The 27,643-nt window shown below is 44.8% G+C and overlaps 1 protein-coding gene across 1 annotated transcript in view; it reads left to right on the forward strand.

Moving 5' to 3' along the window:
* The first annotated feature begins 4,457 nt into the window (after window positions 1-4,457).
* The window catches only part of LOC308330264 (ras-associated and pleckstrin homology domains-containing protein 1-like), a 31,691-nt gene continuing 8,505 nt past the window's right edge, over window positions 4,458-27,643 (forward strand). Inside the window, exons 1-13 of the mRNA XM_080785080.1 lie at window positions 4,458-4,744; window positions 14,457-14,576; window positions 15,081-15,192; window positions 15,367-15,455; window positions 16,198-16,320; window positions 16,432-16,572; window positions 17,000-17,152; window positions 18,685-18,759; window positions 22,308-22,385; window positions 23,868-23,942; window positions 25,309-25,393; window positions 25,995-26,116; window positions 26,945-27,010. Coding sequence (XP_080641206.1) covers window positions 14,457-14,576; window positions 15,081-15,192; window positions 15,367-15,455; window positions 16,198-16,320; window positions 16,432-16,572; window positions 17,000-17,152; window positions 18,685-18,759; window positions 22,308-22,385; window positions 23,868-23,942; window positions 25,309-25,393; window positions 25,995-26,116; window positions 26,945-27,010 — 1,239 coding nt within the window. The 5' untranslated portion in view covers window positions 4,458-4,744. The remainder of the gene's footprint in view (window positions 4,745-14,456; window positions 14,577-15,080; window positions 15,193-15,366; window positions 15,456-16,197; window positions 16,321-16,431; window positions 16,573-16,999; window positions 17,153-18,684; window positions 18,760-22,307; window positions 22,386-23,867; window positions 23,943-25,308; window positions 25,394-25,994; window positions 26,117-26,944; window positions 27,011-27,643) is intronic.

Genomic DNA, 27,643 nt, shown 5'->3' on the forward strand with positions numbered 1-27,643 from the left:
CATGGAAGGAACACGTTATTCCAACCAGTTCCTTTCCCCTCCATCAGGCGCCCCGGTTGGCCAGGGGGAGGCAGTTTAGAGACCAGGATTACTGCATGTTTTTGTGAGGGTACCTATACCCTAGGGGACATGGGGAGAACATGCAAACTCCACACAGAAAGGCCCTTTCGCCAACCCTGCCTCGGGTATGGGCACTGATGACGTGGAGGAGGAAACACGCCAGCACCCACAGCGCCCCGAGCGGGAATCGAACCCAGGACCTTCTAGCTGTGAGGCGACAGCATGGATTATATCTCCACTGGGAGGAGACCCCCGGTGGCAGACCAAGGACCAGATGGATTATATCTCCACTGGGAGGAGACCCCCGGTGGCAGACCGAGGACCAGGTGGATTATATCTCCACTGGAAGGAGACCCCCGGTGGCAGACAGAGGACCAGGTGGATTATATCTCTATTGGGAATTTGGGAGGAGACCCCCGGTGGCAGACCAAGGACCAGATGGATTATATCTCTACTGGGAGGAGACCCCGGGGCAGACCGAGGACCAGATGGATTATATCTCCACTGGGAGGAGACCCCGGGGCAGACCGAGGACCAGATGGATTATATCTCCACTGGGAGGAGACCCACGGTGGCAGACCAAGGACCTGATGGTGGGGATTACATGACCACACCGGCCTGAGAGTCCCCCAGGAGGAAGTGGCTATAATGTTGCTCTGGCGAGGGAAGGCTGGAAATCTCTGCTGGAACTGTTGCCCCTGCCACCCGACTCCGGATAAGCGTTTGAAGATGGACGGACGGAGGGCAGTCAGTCACACGTCGACATGCTGCAGAGCTTCCAGACCCACACAGACCAGGCTTCCCAGTACAGCTCCCACTGCTTCACAAACCAGGCAGCCCAGGCACGACCCGCAGCACTTGTCCTCTCCTAAAGAAAAAATGAAAACCATACATATATACCATAGTCAATCGTCAGGTCAGGTCAAAGGGAGAGAATGTGATTGCCCCACCTCATTACCCCCCCCCCCCCCCTGACTGTACCCTGTACTGTTTGCATTTTATTGTCTAATAAAATTATCAATCAATCAATTGTAAATCAAATCATATGAGTACAAAGTGATTTCTAATGTAAGAACTCAAGTCAAATCTATCGGCATAACCACTCAGCAGCCAACAGATGTTTGTGGCTTTTGCCTTTATTTTATATTTGACAGGAAATGGGGAGGGAGATGGGGGACCGCCGGGATCGGGAGTCGAGCCTGCGTCACACTGCCAGACTGGACTACCAGCCAAGGTGCCTGGAACACTGAGCTGCAGCCAAACCCCATGATTGTGATGTCACTCCTGTATATCACTTTCATTTTGATTGGGCCTTTTGACCTGGGCCTTGATTGGGCCTTTTGAGAAACCAAAAATACACAGGGAATAACACATATTTGAATATTCTAACAATACCCGTGGGTATAATGTTAACTCATAGACACATACAAAACACCTGTGGGTCTATTAGAGTAATGTTAACTCCATAGACACATACAAAACACCTGGGGGTCTATTAGAGTAATGTTAACTCCACATACAAAAGACCTGGGGGTCTATTAGAGTAATGTTAACTCCATAGACACATACATAAACACAAAAAGTACAAACTGATTTACGGAAGTCTATAGAGATACAAAGAATGTTCCTGTTGGTTATCATCAGCCAATCTCTGCAGTTCACCTGTTATGGAACGTACACCCACGCACGCACGCATGCGCGCACACACACACACACACACACACACACACACACACACACATACACACACAGGCACACACAGGCACACACACACAGATCCTAATTCTTGACTCTATAGCTTACCGGCGTCGGGGCTGGCACAGCGACAACAGTCACAGGAACAACAGGCACCCATCTCAAGTAGAAGCGGCGGTCGAGGCGCAGTGGTCACTGTTTTATGGCCAATGAATGTGGAAATGTTTTGTCTACGGCACCATCCACGACTTCGCGAACACGCCCCCCCTAATTAACATATCAGTAGCATACCAGATAAGACACGCCCCCTCATTAACATATCTTATCAGTATAGCATACATACCAGATGAAGAAGACAAGAACATGTCTCGCGTGGCGCCACTGAGTCATGAGGCCCCATACACACATGTTCTGTGTCTCGGCTGTGTTTGAAGGCCACCACAATGTTTTGTTCCAATGGCAGTCCCATGGTTTGACCAAACATTTGTGTTTGATGGGCAGAACACAGCCATCAAAAACACATGTTTGGTCAAACCGCACGTGACTCCCATTGGAAAAGCATTGTGGCAGCCATTAATTGCATTAAACACAGACGAGACACATTTTGCGCACACACGCTAAACCTCCCCCCACCCCCCCCAAAAAAGGGAAATAATTAAGAAATACTGGCTTATACCTAGAGTAAAATTACCAGTAAGACACCTGAGGGAAAGGTTACGCGCGTGCACGCATCTGCGTCGTCGACGGCAGACTGCTGGGCTTATTGATAATGGATTTGGATACTCAATAAGCTTGTTATCGGATTTGTTCGGGTAATGGTTATCGGGTGTGTGTGTGTGTGTGTGTGTGTGATATTACTCCCCCAGATTATGTCCAAAAATCCCGCAAAACGTTACACACTATCTCTATAGTCATGTGTTCAAGACGGATCTGACTGATATTTCTGATTCCATCCTAATTGGCTATAACATTGGCTTTCAAAGTTTGCAGGATTGGCCCGTTTTGAACAAAAAGCCTCAAATCATGAACGCAGCATGCAATTTTTACGCAATGATCTGTATTTGTCCACGGACCCCCATCTGAAAATATGTTGTTCCACTTCCATGCAGGGACACCCCCGGAAAGCAAAGATGAAGTTACAAAACGTTGAACATTATCGGGTCACATCGCTTGAGGTCAAGGAGGAAGATCGAGTTCTACCTGTTCCACCAGCCCGCCTCTCCACAACGATGCCGGTATCTGTAAACAAAGACAGGTGATTCGAAAACAGCGCGTGCGTGCCATGTGCGTGCCTGAGCGTGTGCGCCGCATGTTTGTGTGGCGAGTGTGCGCACTTGATGACTGATTACAGACAATGATTAAAATGGATTTTACTGGAACGCACATCATGTACATCATGTACATCATGTACATCATGTACATCATGTACATCATGTACATCGATGTCTCACAACCAGCGGTGTAAAGTAACTAAGGACATTTAACTGAGACCGGATTCTACAAAATGTCTTCTTAAACCTGTGTCAGACAGTGGTGCTCAAACTATTTCATGTCAAGGAGCGCTAGAATTATCTGTATTTGGCCACCGACCCCCATCTGAAAACATGTTGTTCCAGGGAGCCCCCTTGTTTTCAGAACACCAAACCGTATTCTGAATACTGTTTGTCAAATACGAAATTAGAATTCAAATGGCCGTAAAATACACGGACCATTCCGCTATGCTATGCAAGGAATCTCGGGAAAGCATGCCTCCATGTTTTCCTTCAAGAGAGACACATGCCCCAGAGACGTGTCTACCTTTTCGAGAGGCGCTACCTCCTATATTCAGCTAGTATAGTGTAGATGTTTGTCTTTACACAAACATTAAATTCCCATTGACAATGAATGGAGAATTTACGCCATAGATGTCTCAGCAAATAGACACTTCACACGTGTGTGATTCTTTTTGAGCTTTTTGACCCCACAAAACTAAAGTTGTCATGTTCTGAACTACCCACAGCCCCTCCTGTATGACATACAGACCGAGTAGGAAAATCATTTGTGGCATTTTATTTTTGAGTGGTGCAACCACTCCTATAGACAGCTATGTGTGTCCCTGGGTCTGTCCCTTTGTCCCTGGGTCTGTCCGAGCACGAAAATAGCGTTATAGCCACCAAGTGTCACTGTTGCACAGCCTAACACACAGACACAGACACAAACAGGCCAGGAAGAAGGGCTTGTACAGTACAGTACAGTACAGTACAGTACAGTACAGTACAGTACAGTACAGTACAGTACAGTACAGTTGAGTACAGTACAGTACATCTTTGTTTTGAATACACCATTGACAATGAAGGGAAAATGTATGTCATAATGTGCCTCATTACATCAATTAATGTTTGTGTTGGCACCATTTGTTTACAGCACCATTACATCACCTAATCAACATGAGGAAGACTTTAATATATTAGCGCCCCTCACACGGGTGTGATATATTTTTTATTTTTATCATGAATGAACATTATAGTCATTAGTGTGGGCGAATTATATGAAGTTAAGTTGAAAAGTGGTGAAGTGGTCCTTTAACATTTTCTGGCGTTCGCCCCATCATCATCATCATCATCACAGGGAGCGCGCAAAGGGCATGGATGCGCGCTCCCGTTTTTTTTTGTCTCCTCCCCCCCTCCCCCCTCCTCCAGGGCTGCTGCCGCTGCATGCCATGGTGGATGGATGTGTGTGTTCATGTTGGGAGGAATAATGAGGCTCATATGTAGGCTACACACACGCGCGCGACGAGAAAGAGAAGATCCATTTTCAGCTCAAGATGAAGATTCGAGACATTAAACAATAAAACCGTGAAAACCCTTAAGACCGAGAAGGAGGAGGAGGAGGAGCCTGACTGGGATCTCTCCACCAAAACAGCTGCGTTAAGGAATAAGGAGAGAGAGAGGAGAAGGAAGAAAAAACGCGAATTGTTCCCGTTGGAATACATTCAGACAGCTCCATAACGGTAAGGAAAGCCCCTGATGGTTGTTGTGTCGTGTGTGTGTGTGTGTGTGTGTGTGTGTGTGTGTGTGTGTGTGAGTGTGTGTGAGAGAGTGTGTGAGACTGTGTGTGTTTCTGGTCTCGGCTAATCTAATGCATGCACAGTAACAAGCTATAGGGCGCTGTTACTGTTATAGGCCGGTCTGTCTGTCTGTCTGTCTGTCTGTCTGACGGTAACGGTGACTGTTGACCGTTACGTTTCACAGTCTCTCTCTCTCTCTCTCTCTCTCTCTCTTGCTCTCTCTCTCTCTCTCTCTCTCTCTCTCTCTCCACTTCAGTGAAGGAATGACAGCACACTGTGTTAATTGGTGACAGACGGCCACGCTTTGACGAAAAGTAATCGTTATCATTTACTGAAGTGCGCCCCCTACCTAAGGCTCTGGCCACTGTGAAATACACCACAGGCCAGATCTGTAGGGGGCGCACTTGAGCAGATGCAAGATTCTTCCACCCCCGAGGACATTTTTCTACTCATTCTGCTCAACTAGAGCCCCGTTGGGCACTGTATGGCCTACTTGGAACGATGCAAGTTGGAAATGCATGCCCCACCCAGATATTATGTCTGTGTTCCTTTTAATGCCTGTATATGGAGTTCTTCGTCAGGCATGCCCAAATATTGGAGTCTATGCAGACGTCAGAATGATGTCAGAACAGGCTAATGCTCCATATATGGACACGTGTGCAGAGGCCTTTCTGGGGCGGTTCTGGACAACCGTGGGTCCGACCGACTCGACACCGGGCACTGCACCCCCCTGTGGTGGTGTGGAACGCGTGTAGAGTTTGACCACGCCCACCACGTAGAGTAGTCTATGAACCACAGACATAGAAAGATAGACTCCTCCTTCGGCTCTGGGGCGTCTGTATCTCCACAGACACTGAAAGGTAGACGCGCTTCCTTCTGCTCTGGGCCATGTGTCTCTCTTGAAGTCAACATGGAGGCAAACGTATAGGGGAAGTTTGCCAAGCTTCCGCGTGCGAAAAGGGAGGGGACATTCGGTAGGCCAATCAGAGGCAATGTAAACGTTTGTTTTCTCATGCCAATAAAGCTCTCTTGGATTGAATCCCGGAAAAGGCCTCGCTGTGATTGGCCAGTAAGTCACTCGGGTGGCAGTGACGCAGCGTGCCTTCCGCCACTTCCGCTGGACTTCCACCTGAACTGCAGCGGCCAATGAGGTCACTCCAATGAACTGCAGCGGCCAATGAGGTCGCTCCAATGAACTGCAGCGGCCAATGAGGCATCTATATTTTTTTGAGGGGGGCCTTCTGTAATCAGCTGTTGTCCTCGCACGTCTCAATAGTTGCCATTGACAATGAAAGGAATATGACGTAAATTAAACATCAAAACATTAAAGGAGCATTCAGTGATTTGGGTGATTTGGAAAGAAAACCCGGTCTGCCCCGGTAACAAGATGTGCACACACTACAGTGGGGAGACACGCGACAGGCCAACAGCACACACACCAAGGCCCGTCCCCGCTCGATCATGATTGGCAGAAGGCCCCTCTCTATCCTGATTGGATGAAAACTGGGCCACCTAGCAAAAAACGAAACCTAACGTATTTGTTTACCCCAGGGGTTAACTGGGGACAGGGAGGAACTCCTTATATGGTCAGCTACTCTATAGTAGGGAAGATTATCACAACAAAACAAAAAAAGAGAAGTGATATTTGAATGACGTGAAATCACTGAATATACGCTTTGACGTTGAAGGGAAAACTAAATTTCCGTCATATGTAGGCGAGCAAATCTACTAACCAATCACATGTCGGTGGGAGCTGCTGATTGGCCAGTATATGAGATGATGCACGATGATGTACAGGAGCGCCCCTCACTTCACACGGGTGTGATTTGTAAATATCTAAGCTGTGAACATTCTAGAAGAGTCTCTGAGTGAAGATTTAGAGACAAGACATCATGGTTGTCTTTAGTTTGACTGTAGTATACAGACAGCGGAGGTTTCTGTCTTATTGGAACGCACAACACACACACACACACACACACACACACACACAGACACATCTGGATGTGAGAGAGAGAGATAATCCAGCTAATGATGAGGAATTATAAGATTTGATAGTGTGAACCGCACTGCAAATGCAGCTTATCTCTCTGCGCGTGTGTGTGTGTGTGTGTGTGTGTGTGCGCGTGTGCGTGCTGCAGTGATTTTTATAAGGTGGGGAGGGGCTTGATATGATGCTGCTGACTGTGAGGACCCCCGTGAAGGGACACTGTCTGTCTGTCTGTCTGTCTGTCTGTCTGTCTGTCGACCCGTCTTTCTCTCATTCACTATACCTGTCTGTCTGATTGCAGACTATGGTTGTGATGTCACGGACGGGTTGTGATGTCACATGATGACACATGCCCCAAGTTTGTTTCCTGTTTCCTGTTCGGGCAGGAAATGACTGCCTGCATGTCTCCGAGTCGAGAGAGAGAGACAAAGAGACATCCCAGACTAAACTGTCTTCTACCCTGAGCCATCCTATATTATTATTATTATTATGGTGTTCCTGGAACAACATATTTTCAGATGGGGTCGGCGGACAAATGCATATCATTTTTGGGGTCCTTGACATGAAATATCAGCACCACTGTACCAGGTCTTATTCCCTAAACTTGAGTAAACTAAAGACATTGATCACGCCTCCAGGTCTTTAGTTTACTCAAGTTAGGAAATAAGACCTGGTACTTAAGACACGCAAAATACAGCCCATAGGGTTTTCAGAAAACTGTCGAGTTAGATGTTTTTTTTTTTAAAGTCTGGTCTAAATGGATTCATGTGAATACAGTAGTTTTCAACCATTTTCATATCAAGGATATTCTGCATCTGAGCCACGGAATCACCATTTGGTGACATTTAGCCGCTCGGACCCAAAACAAAAAAATATTTTGTTGTCATTGGATACGATTTTGTCCACAATTCCATGCTGTATTGATGTCGGTACCATTAGGAGAGATAACAGACAAAGGTTGATCAAAATAACAATTCCTTCTCTAGTTTGTGTAGACTTCTTGTAAATGAAGCAATGCAGGATTTTTTTTACAATAATTTAACTCTTGAGAGTGTAAACCCGGGTCCATTTAGTTTCATTTTACACACTCAAGGGTCCATTTGGTTACCAACTCTCCATCATTTAGCTGCATGGGTCCCCGCACCACTGGTTGAAAACCACTCAATCTAAACCACGCGTCCTTGGTTCTGGTGCTCTCGCGCGCACACACACACACACACACACACACACACACACACACACACACACACACACACACACACACACACACACACACACACACACACACATACACATCATGACATTAGCGTGTGAAGATAGTGAGGGCCAAGTGACCGTGATGTTAACTCATGTAAGCTAACGCTAGTACGGTACTATAGCCTCAATGTCTTCTCTGCTGGAACTAAAACAGGCTGGTGTGAGTGTACATGTGTGTGTGTGTGTGTGTGTGTGTGTGTGTGTGTGTGTGTGCATGCGTGTGCATGTGTGTGACCGTGTGGCGTGTGCATGTGTAATGAAGGGATGAAATGAGCCATTGCCCTACTTCAAAGGAGCATTTCACCTATTTTCACTAATGCTCATATAATCTGTCTGTCTGTCTGTCTGCCTGTCTGTCCGCAAAAATGTACCTGTTGGTGGTGCTATAACAGGCCAATGTGAAAAGGGTTACATTTAAAAGTCTGCATGTGAGATTTGTTCTCCAATCCAACCCTTGATGCTGAGTACAATTTACAATTTAGGCATTTAGCAGACGCTCTTAATCCAGAGCGATTTACATTAAGCAAGAACAAAAATCATGGCAATACATCACATATATAAAAAGTTATCATGATGAAACATGCGTAGGCTAAGAACGTAACAGTTGAATATCTATATAATGAAACTATACATGTATAAACGATGTACTATACTATGTTATACATAATGTAATATGAAGTGCTATGACTACATGCAATGCGATTCTAGTGCTGTCTACATAACATGCTATAAGTCTGTATCAAATGCTATAAGTCTACAAAAAGTGCTATTATCTAAGTGCTATCTTAGTGCCAAGCAGGGACTGACTTTTAGACTAGGGGACTAGTCAAAAAAAAAAAAGGAAACACAGTAACACTAGCCCTTACCCATTGTGACCGTGGGGGGTACTTTTCACATTTTTAATTTATTATTAATCTATAATTTGTTAAATTGAAAAAGGGCTTCCTTAAAATAATATTATGGTCAATGTCAATGCCTGTGTGAAAAGTGGGAGTGATTGCTGCAGGCAGTGAGGAGCTACGGCAGTGTTTCTGACACACATTCAGACATTCAGACATTTGGTTAATTATAGTATGATGATGATGATATGATATGATGACGATAGTATGATGATATAGTATGATGTGATGATAAGGCCAAACCTCAATGTACAAAAACATTGTGATTGATTAAGTTACAAAATGAGTCTTCATTCACAGAATGGGAAGAGAACACTATAATGAACAGATTATCACTGGTGTACAAATGTAACCAAATGGACCTGTAAGGGTCCATTTGTACACTCAGAGTCAAGGGGGTCTTTGCATTATAGAACATGTGAGAACCACTAGCTGGAATCGTAATGTGCCATAGTGTCATAGTAAATCAGTGTCATACATATTCTGAAGTTGGGTCTTATGAGCATTGGGTCTTATGAGCAAAATATAATGGTGTATTAAAATCAAATCAAACATTTGCCACGGACAAGACCAAGTCCTTGCCACGGACACATTTTGTCCATGTACGGTCACATATACAGTATGTGAGCGTTCGTGTTTAAAAAAATGTGAAAGCAGGGAACCATAGCTTCAAATGGACATATTGTTTGTTCAGTTTGACCCACCGGTTTTGGAGATATGGCTTATATAGAGTAATGTCTTGCAGAGAAAACAGCGAGTTGAGAAAACAGGCTTGAAAGGTTCACTTCTCACTCTATCATTACACCTAGCTACATGTTTAAGAATGTATTTCATATTTATGTCGATTTCAGCTCTGACACTTACAGTATTTCAGACATGCTCTCTAGTATGTGAAGAGTCTGCCTGTGCTATTAACTCATTTTGGATTAAAAAAAATCACACCCGTGTGAAGTGAGGGGCGCTCTTATCATTTTACAGCATCAATTACAACATAGTGTTTGTTTAAGCAACGGGTGCTAATGTTTGTATAAGTCCTCAAGACAAACATTAGATTTCTCTTCATTGTCATGGGCGTTTTCTTAACCCATTTTGACCTGGGAACGATTCTACAAATGTGTTTTAAATCCTCACAGTTTTCTGAAAAACTTTCATATCCGTGGTTCTCAAACTATTTCATGTCAAGGACCCCCAAAAATGGGGGCTCAAAATCGGTTCTTCTCCTCTCCTGCCGCCATGATGACTGTCTCTGTATCAAAAAGAGGCCGCGGGTTGAGTAAGCGCTGCTCTAACCACAAGGCCACTGAGCTCATGGTCCCTATAGTGCCCAAACTTTTCACGTCTAGGACCCCCACATTGACACTCAGTCATTAACCCCCATTTGAAAAGATATGCCAGGGAACCCCCTCATGAGAGAAGATTTTCACAGCCCTATATAGCCGTGATTCTCCGATTTATATTGTGTAAAATCAAATTCATGTTCACGGTTTGAGGCATTTTGTTTCCAAACGGAGCTCTCTCTCTCTCTCTCTCTCCTGCAGACTTTGGAAGCCAATCTCAGCCAATCAGTGTGATGTATGGAAAATGTGATCACACACACACGTTTGGTTTCCTGGCGATGTAGGGACGCATTGTGTTATGTGTTGGATAAAGTCTGTCTGTCTGTCTGTCTGTCTGTCTGTCTGTCTGTCTGTCTGTCTGTCTGTCTGTCTGTCTGTCTGTCTGTCTGTCTGTCTGTCTGTCTGTCTGTCTGTCTGTCTGTCTGTCTGTCTGTCTGTGATAGAGAGAGTGGGTGGGGGGTTATAGGAAATGATGTCATTCTCTGGGATGGTCTCGAGGGAAGTGATGTAATGCTTGTCAGATCTGTGTGTGTGTGTGTGTGTGTGTGTGTGTGTGTGTGTGTGTGTGTGTGTGTGTGTGTGTGTGTGTGTGTGTGTGTGTGTGTGTGTGTGTGTGTGTGTGTGTGTGTGTGTGTGTGTGTGTGTGTGTGTGTGTGTGTGTGTGTGTGTGTGTGTGTGTGTGTGTGCGCGCGCGTGCGTGCACGCATTTGGGGAAGAAAACGAGGGAAAATGATATGCATTTTCCTTTTTACTCTAGCCATAAATAATGATATATTATGAAGGAACGTTTTTAACTGAAACCTTGGCTTTCGGGGGGGTCCCTGGAACAACATATTTTCAGATGGGGGTCGGCGGCCAATTACATATAATTCTTGGCGTCCTTGACATGAAATAGTTTGAGAACCACTGATATAGAAACATTGTTTTTTTTTCCAGAAAACTCTCTGATTTAGAAGCCTTTTTGTATTTTTTTTTATTCGGCCTCAGGTCTAAATAAGTTAACCCATTTAGGGCAGGAACCCTCTTTGGAGTTTTAAGCATTATGTTATACTTTAGCTTTTGAAAAATAGCAGATCTACAAGATCATAGTGCGGTACCGAGTGCCGCCCTATATACGAGCTTGTAGGGCTGCTATTTTTGAAGAAAATGTGGCGCAAATCTTTGAATATAGTATATTCTTTCAGAGCGAAAATTTTTAACACAAATCTTTGCTTCTGGGGGGCTCCCTATAGAACAGCATATTTTCAGATGGGGGGGGTCGGCGGTCAATTACATAATATATTTAGGGGTCCTTGTCAAGGATGGTTCTCAAACTATTTCATGTCAAGGACTCCTTGACATGAAATAGTTTGAGAACCATGCACTGACATTGGAAACATAGGGTTTTTCAGAAAACTGTCAGGATTTAGAAGACATTTAGTATCGACGTCAGGTCTAAATAAGTTTAATACTACATGCGTTGTCTGTAATGATAATACTATGCGTAGTCTGACTGTTTCCCCGTAGACCTGTACGTTGTTGAATAACCCATCTAGACCATGAGGATGATTCTAAAAAATATATTCTAAAGTTTTCTGAAAAACCCTATGTTTCCATGTCAGTGGTTCTCAAACATTTTCATGTCAAGGACCCTCAGAATTATATGTAATTGGCCGCCGACCCTCCATCTGAAAATATGTTGTTCCAGGGACCCCCCCCCATAAGCAAATATTTGAGTTAAAACGTTCACTCTGAAAGAATATATTTTTCAAAAATAGCAGACCTACAAGCTCATAGCGCGAGCTATGAGCTTGTAGATCTGCTATAACATATTGTATAACATATTGTTTAAAACACCAAAAGGCGTTCCCGCCCAGAATGGGATAACACCCAGTCACCATGGTTGGAATACTTTTTTCCCCCCTTCCTAGAAATGTAGTGAACCCCAAAAGTTCACTCATCGCTCCCCTGTGTTCCTCAAACCACATCTTGGACCACAAAGCCAAGCGCACGCACGCTTGGCACGCACACACGCACGCACGCAACCCTCAGTCCAAATGACAGACTTTGCGAACCGCAGGGATCTAATTGTAGCACCCTTCCCTGGTGTGTGTGTGTGTGTGTTGGCTGGCCATCTCCCTCCAGGGAGGGAGAGGGGGCGACGTCAGGGCAGCTCCCCAGGAATAGCCCTCTGCGTCTGGGTCAGTCTGCCAGGATGCCTGGGTGTGGCGCTGGAGGCCAGACCTCAACATGCTACACATTACTGCTATTCATCTTACTATATTGTGACAGTAATCATTGCTAGAGTGTGTGTGTTCAGTAACAGTGTTAAATAGCTCTATATTGTGACAGTAATCATTGCTATAGACTAGTGTGTGTTCAGTAACAGTGTTAAATAGCTCTATAGTGTGACAGTAATCATTGCTATAGACTAGTGTGTGTTCAGTAACAGTGTTAAATAACTCTATATTGTGACAGTAATCATTGCTATAGTGTGTGTTCAGTAACGGTGTTAAATAGCTCTATATTGTGACAGTAATCATTGCTATAGACTAGTGTGTGTTCAGTAACAGTGTTAAATAGCTCTATATTGTGACAGTAATCATTGCTATAGACTAGTGTGTTCAGTAACGTTGTTAAATAGCTCTATATTGTGACAGTAATCATTGCTATAGACTAGTGTGTTCAGTAACGTTGTTAAATAGCTCTATATTGTGACAGTAATCATTGCTATAGAGTATTGCAAAAAATATATGTTAATGACATTTAGAAGATTTAGAACACTTTTCTGGGGGTCTTGGTCTTTATGTGTGTAATATGTGGTTTTAGATATTTTAGATTTGAGCAGTGAGCCCTGCAGTGTCTCTGATGTCATGGACACTGGGTTCACTTCCTTCCTGGACTACATTTCCCATAATACTTTGGTGCACTGCTCCTCCTTGTGGACAGGGTGAGGGCTGTCTTACTGAGACAACATGTAGTCCAGGAAGTAAGTGAGCCTAGTGTCCATGACATCAGAGACACTGGGCTCACTGCTAAAATCTAAAATATCTAAAACCACATATTGCACACATACAGACCCCCAAGATAATCTTTGCTAGAGTGTGTGTGTTCATTAACAGTGTTAAATAGCTCTATATTGTGACAGTAATCATATCTCATATCTCTATATTGTGGACACCAGAAGAGAATTTCCCATATTTTTTTCCCCACAGACGTTTCAGAAAGTATTTATTCAAAGGCCTTTAAGCCTCGGCTCCTGACAAATCATGACAATAAACACTATTTTTGGGCCGAACAAATAATTAGAAGAAAAAAAGTGTACACAGTGTACACACCCTGCCTTTTTTTCTTCTTTCTAATTATTTGTTCGCCCCTGTGTGACCCCTGTGTGCATGATGGCGCATCGTTTATAGTTTATAGTCTGTGGCCTGCTTGCCTCATATTGCTGCTCTGCATTGCAGTGCAATCTGTTAGCCACCAGAGGGTGCTAACAGACTGCAGTCTGACCTGTAGAGAACACTGACGTGATCCCCTCTCTCTCTCTCTCTCTCTCTCTCTATCTATCTCTCTCTCCCCCATACAGATTGTATAAGCTATATATTGTATTATTATTATTATTATTATTATTTTAATTTTAATTTGTATCCCACGGTTTTTTAACCCATTTTTCACTTGATTCTTTTTTGATAACCCTGTTCTTAACCTTCTGTGATTGATTATATGTTTTTTAACCATGTAGCACTCTGGTATTCCTTGTGAATGAAAAGTGCAAATACAAATAAAATTAATTATCATATTATTATTATTATTCCTGTGCCAACCGTGGTGTTTTTAGCATTATGTTATACTTTAGCTATTGAAAAATAGATCTACAAGCTCATAGCGAGGCACCGAGTGCCGCGCTACGAGCTTGTAGATCTGCTATTTTTTACAAAGCGTGAAAATGTGAGCGAACGTTTTTAACTCCAATCTTTACTTCTGGGGGGGTCCCTGGAACAACATATTTTCACTCAGATGGGGGTCGACGGCCAATTCAATTTTTTTGGGAGTCCTTGACATGAAATAGTTTGAGAACGACTGACACAGAAACATTTCAGAATATTGTCTATTTAGAAGACTTTTTTTTAATCGTCCTCGAGTCTACATGGGTTGATAAAGTGTGTGTGACATGCAGTTCTCCTCCTGGCCTGCAGATGGAGCCGGTGTCTGATGAGGAGGTGGAGCACGGAGCGGAGGAGGACAGCGATGAAGACGATCAGGATCTGGACAAGATGTTTGGGGCGTGGCTGGGAGAGCTGGACAAACTGACGCAGGTGCGCACGCATGCACGCACGTCGCACGTCGCACGCATGCACACTGGCTGGGAAAAAATGTCATAGAAATGGTGGTCCGTGGCTCTGATGCTAAATAAATAATGGACCTTAACTCTATACTTGGGGCTAATGTTAGCATAAGTAGTTAGTTAGAAGGTTAGAAGGTCCTGGGTTCAATTCCCACTCGGGACGCTGTGGGCGCTGGCGGCGTGTTTCCTCCTCCGCGTAATCCCCGTGTCCCCTAGGGTAGGTATACCCTCACAAAAAACATGCAGTAATCCTGGTCTCTACACTGCCTCCCCCTGGCCAGCCGGGGCGCCTGATGGAGGGGAAAGGACTAGGGGGACTATGGGGACTAGGTTGGCGGAGGGTGTGTAGAGCCCAGGGTCACATTAGATAATTGACAGGGGTGAAAAATGGGTTACCAAATCGTGGGATACACGGAAAAAAAATGGTCAGAGTAATTCTCTCTCTCTCTCTCTCTCTCTCTCTCTATCTCTGTAGAGTCTGGATGACGGTCGTCCAGACAAGCCACGCCCCCAACAGAAGGCCCCTCTCAGACAGGAGAGCAACATGGCCGCCTTGACCTACCGCTTCTCTGTCTACAATATAAATGGTTAAAACACACACGCGCGCGCACGCACACACGCACACACACACCTCTAAGTACCTCTAAAAGTACAAACAGACAAACAAGTACCTCTATGTGTCGCTAATGTCTTCTTGTGTGTGTGCGTGTGCGTGTGTGTGTGTGCGTTTGCGTGTGTGTCTATGTGTGTGTGTGTTCCAGAGGCATTGAACCAGGAGGGCCAGGTGGACCTGGACGCTCTGATGGACGACCTGTCCTCCATCGAGCAGGAGCTCAGCTCCACCAGCAAGGTAACGACCTCCGACCTTTGACCTCTAACCCATTTAGAACCTGAGGACGGTTCTACAAATGTCTTCTAAATCCTGACAGTTTTCTGGGGAAAAAAACCCCTATGTTTCTATATGTCAGTGGTTCTCAAATGTTTTCATGTCAAGGACCCCAGAGATTGTATGTAATTGGCCGCCGACCCCCCATCTGAAAATATGTTGTTCCCACCCAGAAGCAAAGATTTTAGTTAAAACACGTTTGCTCTGAACGAATATATGTTCAACAGCTAAAGTATAATATAATGCTTAAAACACCAAAAGGGGTTCCCGCCCAGAATGGGTTAACCTGTGACCTCTTGTCCGTACGTTTACGGCGCAGCAAAAATTGCGAAATAAGTCAGGGCCAGATTAACTATTTGTATGCCAACTACGAGATATCTCGTGTATATATAGCTTTACGTCAAAAATATGAAACGGTTTAGCTGTAAATCCACTTTTAACACTAGGCCGGGTTGCCAGGCAACGCCTGGCATACCCCACAGCACCAGGAGGCGTGCCCGTCCCATAGGGGTCCCCGCCCAGCACCAGGATACGTGCGCTAAGTAACAAAGTAACTAAGTAAGATAAGTTCCCTTATACGGCGAAAACGCCTTTGCTGCTGCCACCCTGTGGCAGACGAACGGTTCATAATGAAAATAATGTGAAACATGTCAGGGTCGGAGGGCAAAGTTCACGGAGGGTGTTCACTGTTTTGTGTGTTGCTCAGGTTGGCCAGAGGCCTCCGGCAGGCCGCAGTAGCAAGCCTCAGCCAGCGGGGGGCGCCGCCACCTCACGACCTCCACTAGCTTCTAACTACAGCCTTGATGACATCACCGCTCAGCTGGACAAGGTGTGTGTGTGTGTGTGTGTGTGTGTTTGTGCGTGTGTGTGTGTGCGTGTGTGTGTGTGTGTGTGTGGTTCTAATTATTATTATTATTAAAAGTGGCCGTGTCATTCCCAGGCGTCTCTCAGTATGGACGAGGCAGCCCAAAGCTCCTCCCACTCGCTCGGCTCCTCCGCCTATTGGTCAGCCACCATGCGACGCCCCGCCCCCTCCCACCGCCAACACCGACGCACCGGATCAGTGGGGACCGAGCAAGAGGTGCGCGCACGCACACACACACACGCACATGCACACACATACAGGCACGCGCTAGAGCTCTTCACGTAACCCCCCCCCCATTCCGCAAATTCCCGAGAGGACCGGAGTGCCACGCGGGTCTGAGAGGACCCGTGTTTTATCACAATCACCGCTGTCAAAATGTTAGCGATAGCGGTTTTTTTCATTAAAACACTGTGTGCTAGTAGTACCACCCCAGGCCAAAACGTGGCGCTGCAGGTGCCAGAAAAACAACCAAGGAAGAAGAAAGGCTCCCTGACCAACCCCGTGGTGTATGCTCCATGAGAGCTGTTGTTATTAATTACTATTGAATCAAACAAAAAGCATACTCTTTGGATGATTAAGTGTGTGTGTGTGTGTGTGTGTGTGTGTGTGTGTGTGTGTGTGTGTGTGTGCGCGCGCGCATCAGGTGCGTTCCATCGTCCAATCATCCTCACGCTCCTCCATGACCTCAGCGCCGGGGGTCGGTGTTAACTCCGCCTCCTCCATGGAATCATTGGACAGCGTGCTGTCGGCCACGCCCCCTCCTGATGCAGCCAATCAGGGACCGGCTACCACAGAGGTACACCGAAATACTGCGTGTTTGTGTGCATGCCTGACTGCGTGCGTGCGTGTGTGTGCGTGTGTGCGTGTGCATGTGCAATGTTGGAAAGTAACTTAACGTATATTCCACAAGTATATTCCAAAAGTAATACGTTAGTATTTTCACGAGCCTTGGTTGGACAGTGGTCTTGTGTGTAGACTTGGTTTAGACCAGTGGGTTTTCAACCCTTTTCATTTTGGTCCATTATCTATTCTGCATCTGAGCCACAGACCACCATTTGATGACATTTAGCCTCAGACCCAAAACTAAAGAATATTTCGTAGTCGTTGGACCAGATTTTGTCCTGGACTCCATGCTGTACTGATGTTGGTACCATTAGGAGAGATGACAGGCACACGTTGAATTGTGTAGACTTGTAAATTGTAAACTCTTAAAATAAAACCAAATGGACCCGCGAGGGTCCATTTGGTTTCATTTTACGCTCTCAAGAGTTAAAGATCTACAAGGGTCCATTTGGTTACCAACTTTCTGTTTAGCTGGGGACCACCTGGAACCCCCTCAACAGTGGCGTGCACAGATAGACACTATAGGTAGTGCTAGAGCACCTGCTTTTTTTGGTACATTTTACACTGTACAGTATGTGGACCATGGTGACATTGATAAATTCTTGATAAAAAAAAGCTTCTAATATATTATTTATGCCCCAAAATGTATAAATCTCACACTATTAAGGCAACTGGCCGCTTCCACACGCTGCACAAGGTGCCCTTTTTTTGTCACGTGAGCTCCTGCCCCTCTAAATGTCTGTGCACGCCACTGCCCCTCAAGGACCACCGGTGGAAAACCACTGGTTTAGACTGTTAGTCAGTGGATCGTGTATGTGTGAAGCCTGACCCAATGCAGGTTCTATTCAGTGTTGTTTTCGTCGACTGAAACTAAGACGAACATTTTTCGCCGACAACAGCTACTGCTGTTGTCCTGCAACGTCCCCTTATCGTTCACTAAACTCACCGCACACAGCTACTGCTGTTGTCCTGCGACGTCCCCTTATCATTCACTAAACTCACCCCACACAGCTACTACTGCTGTTGTCCTGCAACGTCTCCTTATCATTCACTAAACTCACCCCACACAGCTACTACTGCTGTTGTCCTGCGATGTCCCATTATCGTTCACTAAACCCACCCCACACAGCCATCAGTGTTTTTTCTTTTTCATTTCTGAATCTGTCGAGTCTCAAACTGCCGCTATTTTTTGTCAACAGTGAGAAAAGCATTTACAGAGTGGCGCTGGCTGATGACGTATCAGCAACAACGTGGCTACGTAACGGGTGACGTTATGAAATACCAGTCTGGGTCAAAATAAATCACGGAATACAGCGAAGCAGGCTGGAACCCATGGCTAATGTAGGGCTTTTATAATGTAGGTTTGGTTTTAATTCTGTCTGTCTGTCTGTCTGTCTGTCTGTCTGTCTGTCTGTCTGTCTGTCTGTCTGTCTGTCTGTCTGTCTGTCTGTCTGTCTGTCTGTCTGTCTGTCTGTCTGCGAGCAGCATGTCTATCTGGACAAGGAGACTTCTCTGATTCTCAAGAACATGGCCGGAAAGCCGTCTCACCTCCTGACCAAGGTAAGATTGAGTCTTATACCCAAAACCTCAGAGTCACTGTTTGACGCTCAGTTATATAATAAGAGCGCCCCTCACTTCACACAAGTGTGATTTATATGTATTACTTGTCAAATAATGTCATTCATCAATGTTTATATAGCACATTGGGTATATTGCGTAGTTCTTGGGCTTGACCCTGTCATTTAGCTGCTTGTAGCTATATTTATTATTATTATTTATTCATACATGTATGTATGTATGTATGTATATACAGTATATATTTATTGGGTTTCTTTTAAGATATATGTTTTGGGCATTTTCTGATAGGTTGAAAGTAGATTGACAGGAAATGGGGAGAGAGATGGGGGAAGACACACGGCAAAGGCCGTCGGGATCGGGAGTCGAACCCGCGGCACGCCGTCAGGCTGGCTCAGCAGCCTAGGTGCCCAGACGGTTGAGCTAACCGTCCGGGCCAGTATTATGATTTTTTAACAGAAGTGTGTGTGCAGCCCGGTCATTAGATGTGTGCGTGCGTGCGTGCGTGCGTGCGTGCGTGCGTGCGTGCGTGCGTGCGTGCGAGTGATCCCCTCATGCACGCAGAAGGCTCATCCAATCACATTCACACACAGGATAGTCATTGTATGAGAGAGAGAGAGAGAGGGGGAGGGGGAGGGGGAGGGGGAGGGGGAGGGAGGGGAGGGGTGGCTGGTCGGTATGTTGTGCTGCCAATCATTCACACTGTGAAATAATGTTTTCTGACATCCAGTCGACGAACTGCTTGCTATTCATGAACCATTTGGTCACATCGCTTTGATCTCTATAGCTGATGCTTTGATCTCTATCGGATGCTTTGATCTCTTACCGGATGCTTTGATCTCTAGCGGATGCTTTGATCTCTGGCGAATCGTCAAATCTGAACATGCTGACTCGCTGGAGTTTGATTCTTAATTTAATTTCATGTAAACATGCGTCGTGCTGTACAGCTCTCATCTCCAGATTTGAATATTTCCTCTGTGTGCTGGATCACACTAGACTGACCCTAAACCTATACTACTGGATCACCTTAAACCTACTGGAACACACTACACTGACCCTAAACCTACTACTGGATCACCTTAAACCTACTGGAACACACTACACTGACCCTAAACCTACTACTGGATCACCTTAAACCTACTGGAACACACTACACTGACCCTAAACCTACTACTGGATCACTTTAAACCTACTGGATCACACTAGACTGACCCTAAACCTACTACTGGATCACCTTAAACCTACTGGAACACACTACACTGACCCTAAACCTACTACTGGATCACCTTAAACCTACTGGAACACACTACACTGACCCTAAACCTACTACTGGATCACCTTAAACCTACTGGAACACACTACACTGACCCTAAACCTACTACTGGATCACCTTAAACCTACTGGAACACACTACACTGACCCTAAACCTACTACTGGATCACCTTAAACCTACTGGAACACACTACACTGACCCTAAACCTACTACTGGATCACCTTAAACCTACTGGAACACACTACACTGACCCTAAACTCTATACTGGATCACCTTAAACCTACTGGAACACACTACACTGACCCTAAACCTACTACTGGATCACCTTAAACCTACTGGATCCCACTAGACTGACCCTAAACCTACTACTGGATCACCTTAAACCCACTGGAACACACTACACTGACCCTAAACCTACTACTGGATCACCTTAAACCTACTGGAACACACTACACTGACCCTAAACCTACTACTGGATCACCTTAAACCTACTGGAACACACTACACTGACCCTAAACTCTACTGGATCACCTTAAACCTACTGGAACACACTACACTGACCCTAAACCTACTACTGGATCACCTTAAACCTACTGGAACACACTACACTGACCCTAAACCTACTACTGGATCACCTTAAACCTACTGGAACACACTACACTGACCCTAAACCTACTACTGGATCACCTTAAACCTACTGGAACACACTACACTGACCCTAAACCTATACTACTGGATCACCTTAAACCTACTGGAACACACTACACTGACCCTAAACCTACTACTGGATCACCTTAAACCTACTGGAACACACTACACTGACCCTAAACCTACTACTGGATCACCTTAAACCTACTGGAACACACTACACTGACCCTAAACCTACTACTGGATCACCTTAAACCTACTGGAACACACTACACTGACCCTAAACCTACTACTGGATCACCTTAAACCTACTGGAACACACTACACTGACCCTAAACCTACTACTGGATCACCTTAAACCTATTGGAACACACTACACTGACCCTAAACCTACTACTGGATCACCTTAAACCTACTGGAACACACTACACTGACCCTAAACCTACTACTGGATCACCTTAAACCTACTGGAACACACTACACTGACCCTAAACCTACTACTGGATCACCTTAAACCTACTGGAACACACTACACTGACCCTAAACCTACTACTGGATCACCTTAAACCTACTGGAACACACTACACTGACCCTAAACCTACTACTGGATCACCTTAAACCTACTGGAACACACTACACTGACCCTAAACCTACTACTGGATCACCTTAAACCTACTGGAACACACTACACTGACCCTAAACCTACTACTGGATCACCTTAAACCTACTGGAACACACTACACTGACCCTAAACTCTACTGGAACACACTACACTGACCCTAAACTCTATACTGGATCACCTTAAACCTACCGAGCTTGTGGAGTTTTTTTTTTAATCGAATCGTGAACAACGTTTTGGACATATGAGGTTTCGACCCGACAGAGAGCATATTGTATCATTATTGTTATTGGAATACATAGTATAATAATAATTATTATTATTGTTATAAAACACCATAGCCAACATGAACAGCTGTTGGAAGAGTCAGGTACGAGTTCTTTAAAAGTCTAATAAAAACTACTACTGATAAATGTGAAGACCCAATTCTACACAACGTTAGTGTTGTCACATTGTGGATGGAGTTTCCAGTGTTAACTTTAACCCATTTAGGCCTGTCGAATTATTAATCCTGAGAGTTTTCTGAAATACCTCATGCTTCTATATCAGTGGTTCTCAAACAATTTCATGTCGAGGACCCCAAAAAATATATGTAATTGGCCGCCGACCCCCATCTGAAAATATGAAAATGTTGCGCTGAAAGAATATATATTCAAAGATTTGCGCCACATTTTCACGATTCTTTTCAAAAAGAGCAGACCTACAAGCGAGTGCTGCGCTATGAGCTATGAGCTATGAGCTTGTAGATCTGCTATTTTTCAATAGCCAAAGTGTAACATAATGCTTAATACACCAAAAAGTATGAACAAGTTGTGTCCACATCCTCAATTGACTTCCATTATGATTTTATCCAAATCTAATGATTTAGCACCACAGCGGAATATTAACGACTGCACGATTAGAACTAATATTTATGTGTGTGTGTGTGTGTGTGTGTGTGTGTGTGTGTGTGTGTGTGTGTGTGTGTGTGTGTGTGTGTGTGTGTGCGCGCAGGAGGAACAGGCTGCCAAGTTAAAGGCAGAGAAGATCCGAGTAGCGTTGGAGAAAATCAAAGAAGCTCAAATTAAGAAGGTAAGATACACACACACATGTACGCACGTACACACACAAGCACGCATGCACGCACGCACTCGAGGTGAACAGATAAAATGAATAAAAAGCTCAAATGAAAACCAGCCCCCTCACATAATTATTTGGACAATATCAGACACCAGAACCAAGGGAACGGGTGTTTTACATGCATCTAACATGGTTAAACAAAAGTGTCTCGATCTGGTGAAACACAGCAGCCTGAGGATACGATAAAATGACCCCAGACATGTTTGACAGTGGAATATCTCATCCATGGCTAACCTGGCTATGGCTAACCATGTTATGTTAATACATGGATGTATATGTATCTACAGTATCTCTCTCTCTCTCTCTCTCTCTCTCTCTCCGTGTGTGTATTGACTGCAGCTGTTTCTATACATTGTACAACTGACCCAGTAAAACACACACACACACACACACACACACACACACACACTCACACTCACACTCACACTCACACTCACACTCACACTCACACACGCGCACAGACAGATAGAGAGAGAGAGAGCCATCTCAATTTAAGCCCACATCCAGTTGGTGGATTATTAACTGACCTGGATTTGAGAGAAAGAGAGAGAGAGAGAGAGAGAGCTGTTGACCTCCTGCCACTCATTTCCATTTCCCTCCATTATCCACTCTGACAGAGAGATACATCCAAACGGGATGCATTTTCAACGACGTTAAACTCACATAATAACTGAAACTGTATTGTGTTGTTCACAAAACCAACTGAGACCAGTAAGACGCCTGAGGGCGAGACGCGACCTTGCCCTAAAGCAGTGGTTCTTTTTCATGTTTTCTCTGCAAGACATCATAGCATATGTCAAAATATCATGCATCCTCAGTGAGAATGTACAAACATTCCCGTGTCATTCCATCCATGTTCCAACTCTGTGATAATAACCCAGACCTCTTTACATCGTTGACAGCTATAATACACCAGATGTTGTTGTGGTTGATAAAGAATCCAGAGAAGTGTCTGTATATAGTTACTGTTGACCCTAGCCTAGAGGAAGCCTTTATGACCAATGTCATTAAATACCAACCACTTCTAAATACCATCTCAGAGCTGGGCTAATAGGTGCAGACTATTTGTTCGTATATTTGGCAGCCTAGGGCATTATACCCACAGACTGGTTGTTTGAGGGTTTCAACCCACAACTCGGGATGACAAAAAAGGAGGCAAAAAGGCTGGCAAAGTATTGTAGTGTCTCTGCTATAGTTGGCAGTGCGGAGACGCTGTTACTTATACCCATAGATAGAGTACTGACTGAGGTCTGATGTCTGTTGAACCATGGAAACACTTGCCATGATTTTGTAAGTAACTCTTAATGCGCATATAATATTTGTGTCCTTTTTGTGTGTGTGTGTGTGTGTGTGTGTGTGTGTGTGTGTGTGTGTGTGTGTGTGTGTGAGTGTGTGTGTGTGTGTGTGTGTGTGTGTGTGTGCGCGTGCGTGTAGTTGGTGATCCGTGTCCATCTGTCTGATGAGAGCTCCAAGACCATGATGGTGGACGAGAGACAGACGGTCAGACAGGTAAGACAACTCTCTTCAGACAGACAGACAGACAGACAGACAGACAGAGCTTGTGGGAGACTCACAAGCTCACAAAAGAAGCAGTTTCACCACTTGAGCTCTATTTCATCAGCTATTTTCTTGAAAGTAAGCCAAAATAAGCAACTACACTTCAGAAATGAGCCCAAAGTAAAGCAACTATGAATATTAAGCTATGCTGCAGGAAAACTAGTCCAAAGTCAATTATAATAATCAGAACTGGCAACACTGCAAACCATGCGCTCCAGGCTGCTTTTTGCAATTTGCTTTATTGGGGAGAAATAATGTTTTGTCGGCCGACACGGTTTGTGCTGATTAAAACATGCTAGTCTGTTGCAATCTGACAGTTTTAAGTATAGTCTTTGACTATTCTGAACAAGTTTGTTTGGTCTGGAGTCACCTTTAGACAGACAGAGAGCTACAGACAGACAGACAGACAGGTTCCCTGCAGGCTGCAGCAGAAGGTGAAGGAGACTCTTCTCGTCTCCCACACTCACTCAACGCACGTATACAGCTCTTACATTGCTCTCTTCTTCATCCATGATCCACGGCACGCACAAGTAGTCTGTTTATATGTATAGTTTCATTATATAGATATTCCACTATTACGTTCTTAGCCTACGCCTGTTTCATGATAACTACTTTTTATGTATGTGATGTATTGCCGTGCTTTTTGTTCTTGCTTAATGTAAGTCGCTCTGGATTGAGAGCGTCTGCTAAATGCCTAAATTGTAAATTGTAGTTAACTTGCCATGGTTGCTTTCAGCCTCCTTATATTCATTAGCTTTGAGCGTTGCTAGTTTGCTTTCACCTCGTTTAAGGTCAACACTGTTCATTCATTCAAATCAGCGCAAGGCAAGCCAGGACGGGGGCTTGTCCTCGCGTGGTACGCGACCTGACCCCAGGTCAGCCTAAATTATCACACGCGTCCGCATCGCAGCATAGCGCACATGCAGCGGACAGAGAAATAGTCTCTTCAGTCAGTCAGTGACTCAGTCAGACTGACGTATACAATCACACACTGATTGAATATTTCATTAACATTTCACTTCAATTCATTTTTATTTTGGTCATGTACAGAACGTAACAGTACATAAAGATACATTTCTATGACTGGAGATTTGAAATACTCAAGTAAAGTGCAAATACCTCAGAATTCTACTTAAGTGCAGTACTTAAGTAAAAGTACTTAGTTACTTTCCACCATTGTATTTTCGGAATCGGGGGACTCTTGTCTGTCTGTCTGTCTGTCTGTCTGTCTGTCTGTCTTTTTTTCGGTATTTTGACTGTATTTGAGTATTTCCAGTATTGATACTTCAACAGAGTACTTGTGATTTGATTGAAACAGGTTCTGGACAACCTATTGGACAAATCCCACTGCGGCCACAGCCCTGATTGGTCACTGGTGGAGCGAATCACTGAGCTCCAAACGGGTATGTACACACGTAGGCACGCACGCACGCACACATGTGCTGCGCACGCACACACACACACACACACACGTATGTAGGTCAGGTTCGTTGAGGCGTGTGATGTAACCCACATCTGCAGGGCTTGTACAGATCGAGAGACTGGAGGGGGTAGAGAGAGAGAGAGAGATAGAGAGAGAGAGAGAGAGAGAGAGAGAGAGCAGTCACCTGCTGGACAAAAGTGGTGGCGCTTGGATGCCACGTGATTTGTATTTGTCTAACAGTGATAGCGCCAAATGCTAGCGAGCTGAGGCGAGGTCCATCCTTGCTCCAGAAAACGTGTACCGCGGATTATCATGAACGCTGTTTCTACACTGAGAGGCCTGTAATAATAATGGATGCTAGCCGCGGAAGCTAACCAAGGCAAAAAGAAAATGTAATCAAATCTTGTGTTTCTCGTGGATGGCCCAGGTGACCGCAATAACTTTCCACGAGAGATTTCGACAATAGCACTGAACAAATTAATAAAGAGCTTTTACAATCATAAAATCTCTCTCTCTTTCTCTCTCTCTCTGTCTCTCTCTCTCTCTCTCTGTCTCTCTCTCTCTGTCTCTCTCTCTGGTAGAACGTATCTTGGAGGACCATGAGAACTTGGTGGAGAATCTTCTGAACTGGACCCGAGACAATCAGAACCGTCTGATGTTCACCGAGAGGCCAGAGAAGTATGCTCTGTTCAAGAACCCCCAGGTACGCACGCACGCACACACACACACACACACACACACACACACACACACACACACACACACACACACACACACACACACACACACCCACCCAAAGGTATTATAAGTCTTGAATAAAGTTTTTGCTTTTATTTAACCCATTTAGACCTGAGGACGATTCTACAAATGTCTTCTAAATCCTGACAGTTTTCTGAAAACCCCATGTTTCTATGTCAGTGGTTCTCAAACATTTTTATGTCAAGGACCACCAAAAATATATGTAATTGGCCGCTGGCCCCCATCTGAAAATATGTTGTTCCAGGGACGACCCCACCCAGAAGCAAAGATTTGAGTTAAAAACGTTCGCTCTGAAAGAATATATATATTCAATGATTTGCGCCACATTTTCACGATTCTTCAAAAACAGACCTACAAGCTCGTAGCACGTTATGAGCTTGTAGATTTGCTATTTTTCAATAGCTAAAGCATAACATTAATGCTTAAAACATCAAAAGGGGTTCCCGCCCCAAAATGAGTAAAAAAAAAAGCAGCTGTCTGTACTGCTGTCAATGTACCTTGTAAAATATTTTTGCACAATCCGCACAGAAAAAGGCTTTCATGCATTCAAGCTAAAACAAATGCACTATATCGGTTATATCAGTTATCGGTGACGGTCACCTCAACATGAGAATTGGTCACAAAAATCCATATCATGTCAGGCCCTAATTTTCACACAGCAAAAAGTAATGGTCCTTTGTGTGTGCGTGTGCGTGTGCGTGTGTGTGTGTGTGCGTGTGCGTGTGTGTGTGCGTGTGCGTGTGCGTGCGTAATTTTGCGTATACACTTGTAGAACTACTTGCTGGGGAGGAAGGAGACGTGTGAGATGGCCGACAGGAACAAAGAGGCTCTGCTGGAGGTGAGTGGCATATCCCTCCTCTCTCTCTCTCTCTCTCTCTCAATCATAACAACATGAGTTAGACTTTAACACCTTGCTTGCCAAAGATCTATATTCACACCTCCACATCTCCACGCCACGCTACCTGCCTCGTCCCTGAACCGTGGACCGTTCCACGGACGATGCAAATCGCCACGTGGCTTTTCAGATGACAACATGCTGAAGGACAACGTGTATCGTCGTCTTCAATACGTTGCTCCGTTGATTGACGTTCCGACGTTGAGCCTACTGTATACAGTAGTGCATTTCACACTCGCTGAAACGGGTGTCAATAGTCAGTCTTTCAGCAAGTAAATAAATAAACTCTGTCTGTGTCTCTCTCTCTCTCTCTCTCTCTCTCTCTCTCTCTCTCTCTCTCTCTCTCATTAACAGTGGGTGTCTCTCTACCATTAGGTGTGTTTCGTGGGTCTCTCTCTCTCTGTCTCTCTCTCATTATCACTGGGTGTCTCTCTACCATTAGGAGTGTTTCGGGGGTCTCTCTCTCTCATTATCACTGGGGGTCTCTCTACCATTAAAAGTGTTCCGGGGGTCTCCCTCTCTCTCTCGCTCTCTCTCTCTCTCTCTCTCTCTCTCTCTCTCTCTCTCTCTCTCTCT

This window comes from Protomyctophum bolini (assembly GCF_963924005.1).
Source record: "Protomyctophum bolini genome assembly, chromosome: 16".
Taxonomy (NCBI): domain Eukaryota; kingdom Metazoa; phylum Chordata; class Actinopteri; order Myctophiformes; family Myctophidae; genus Protomyctophum; species Protomyctophum bolini.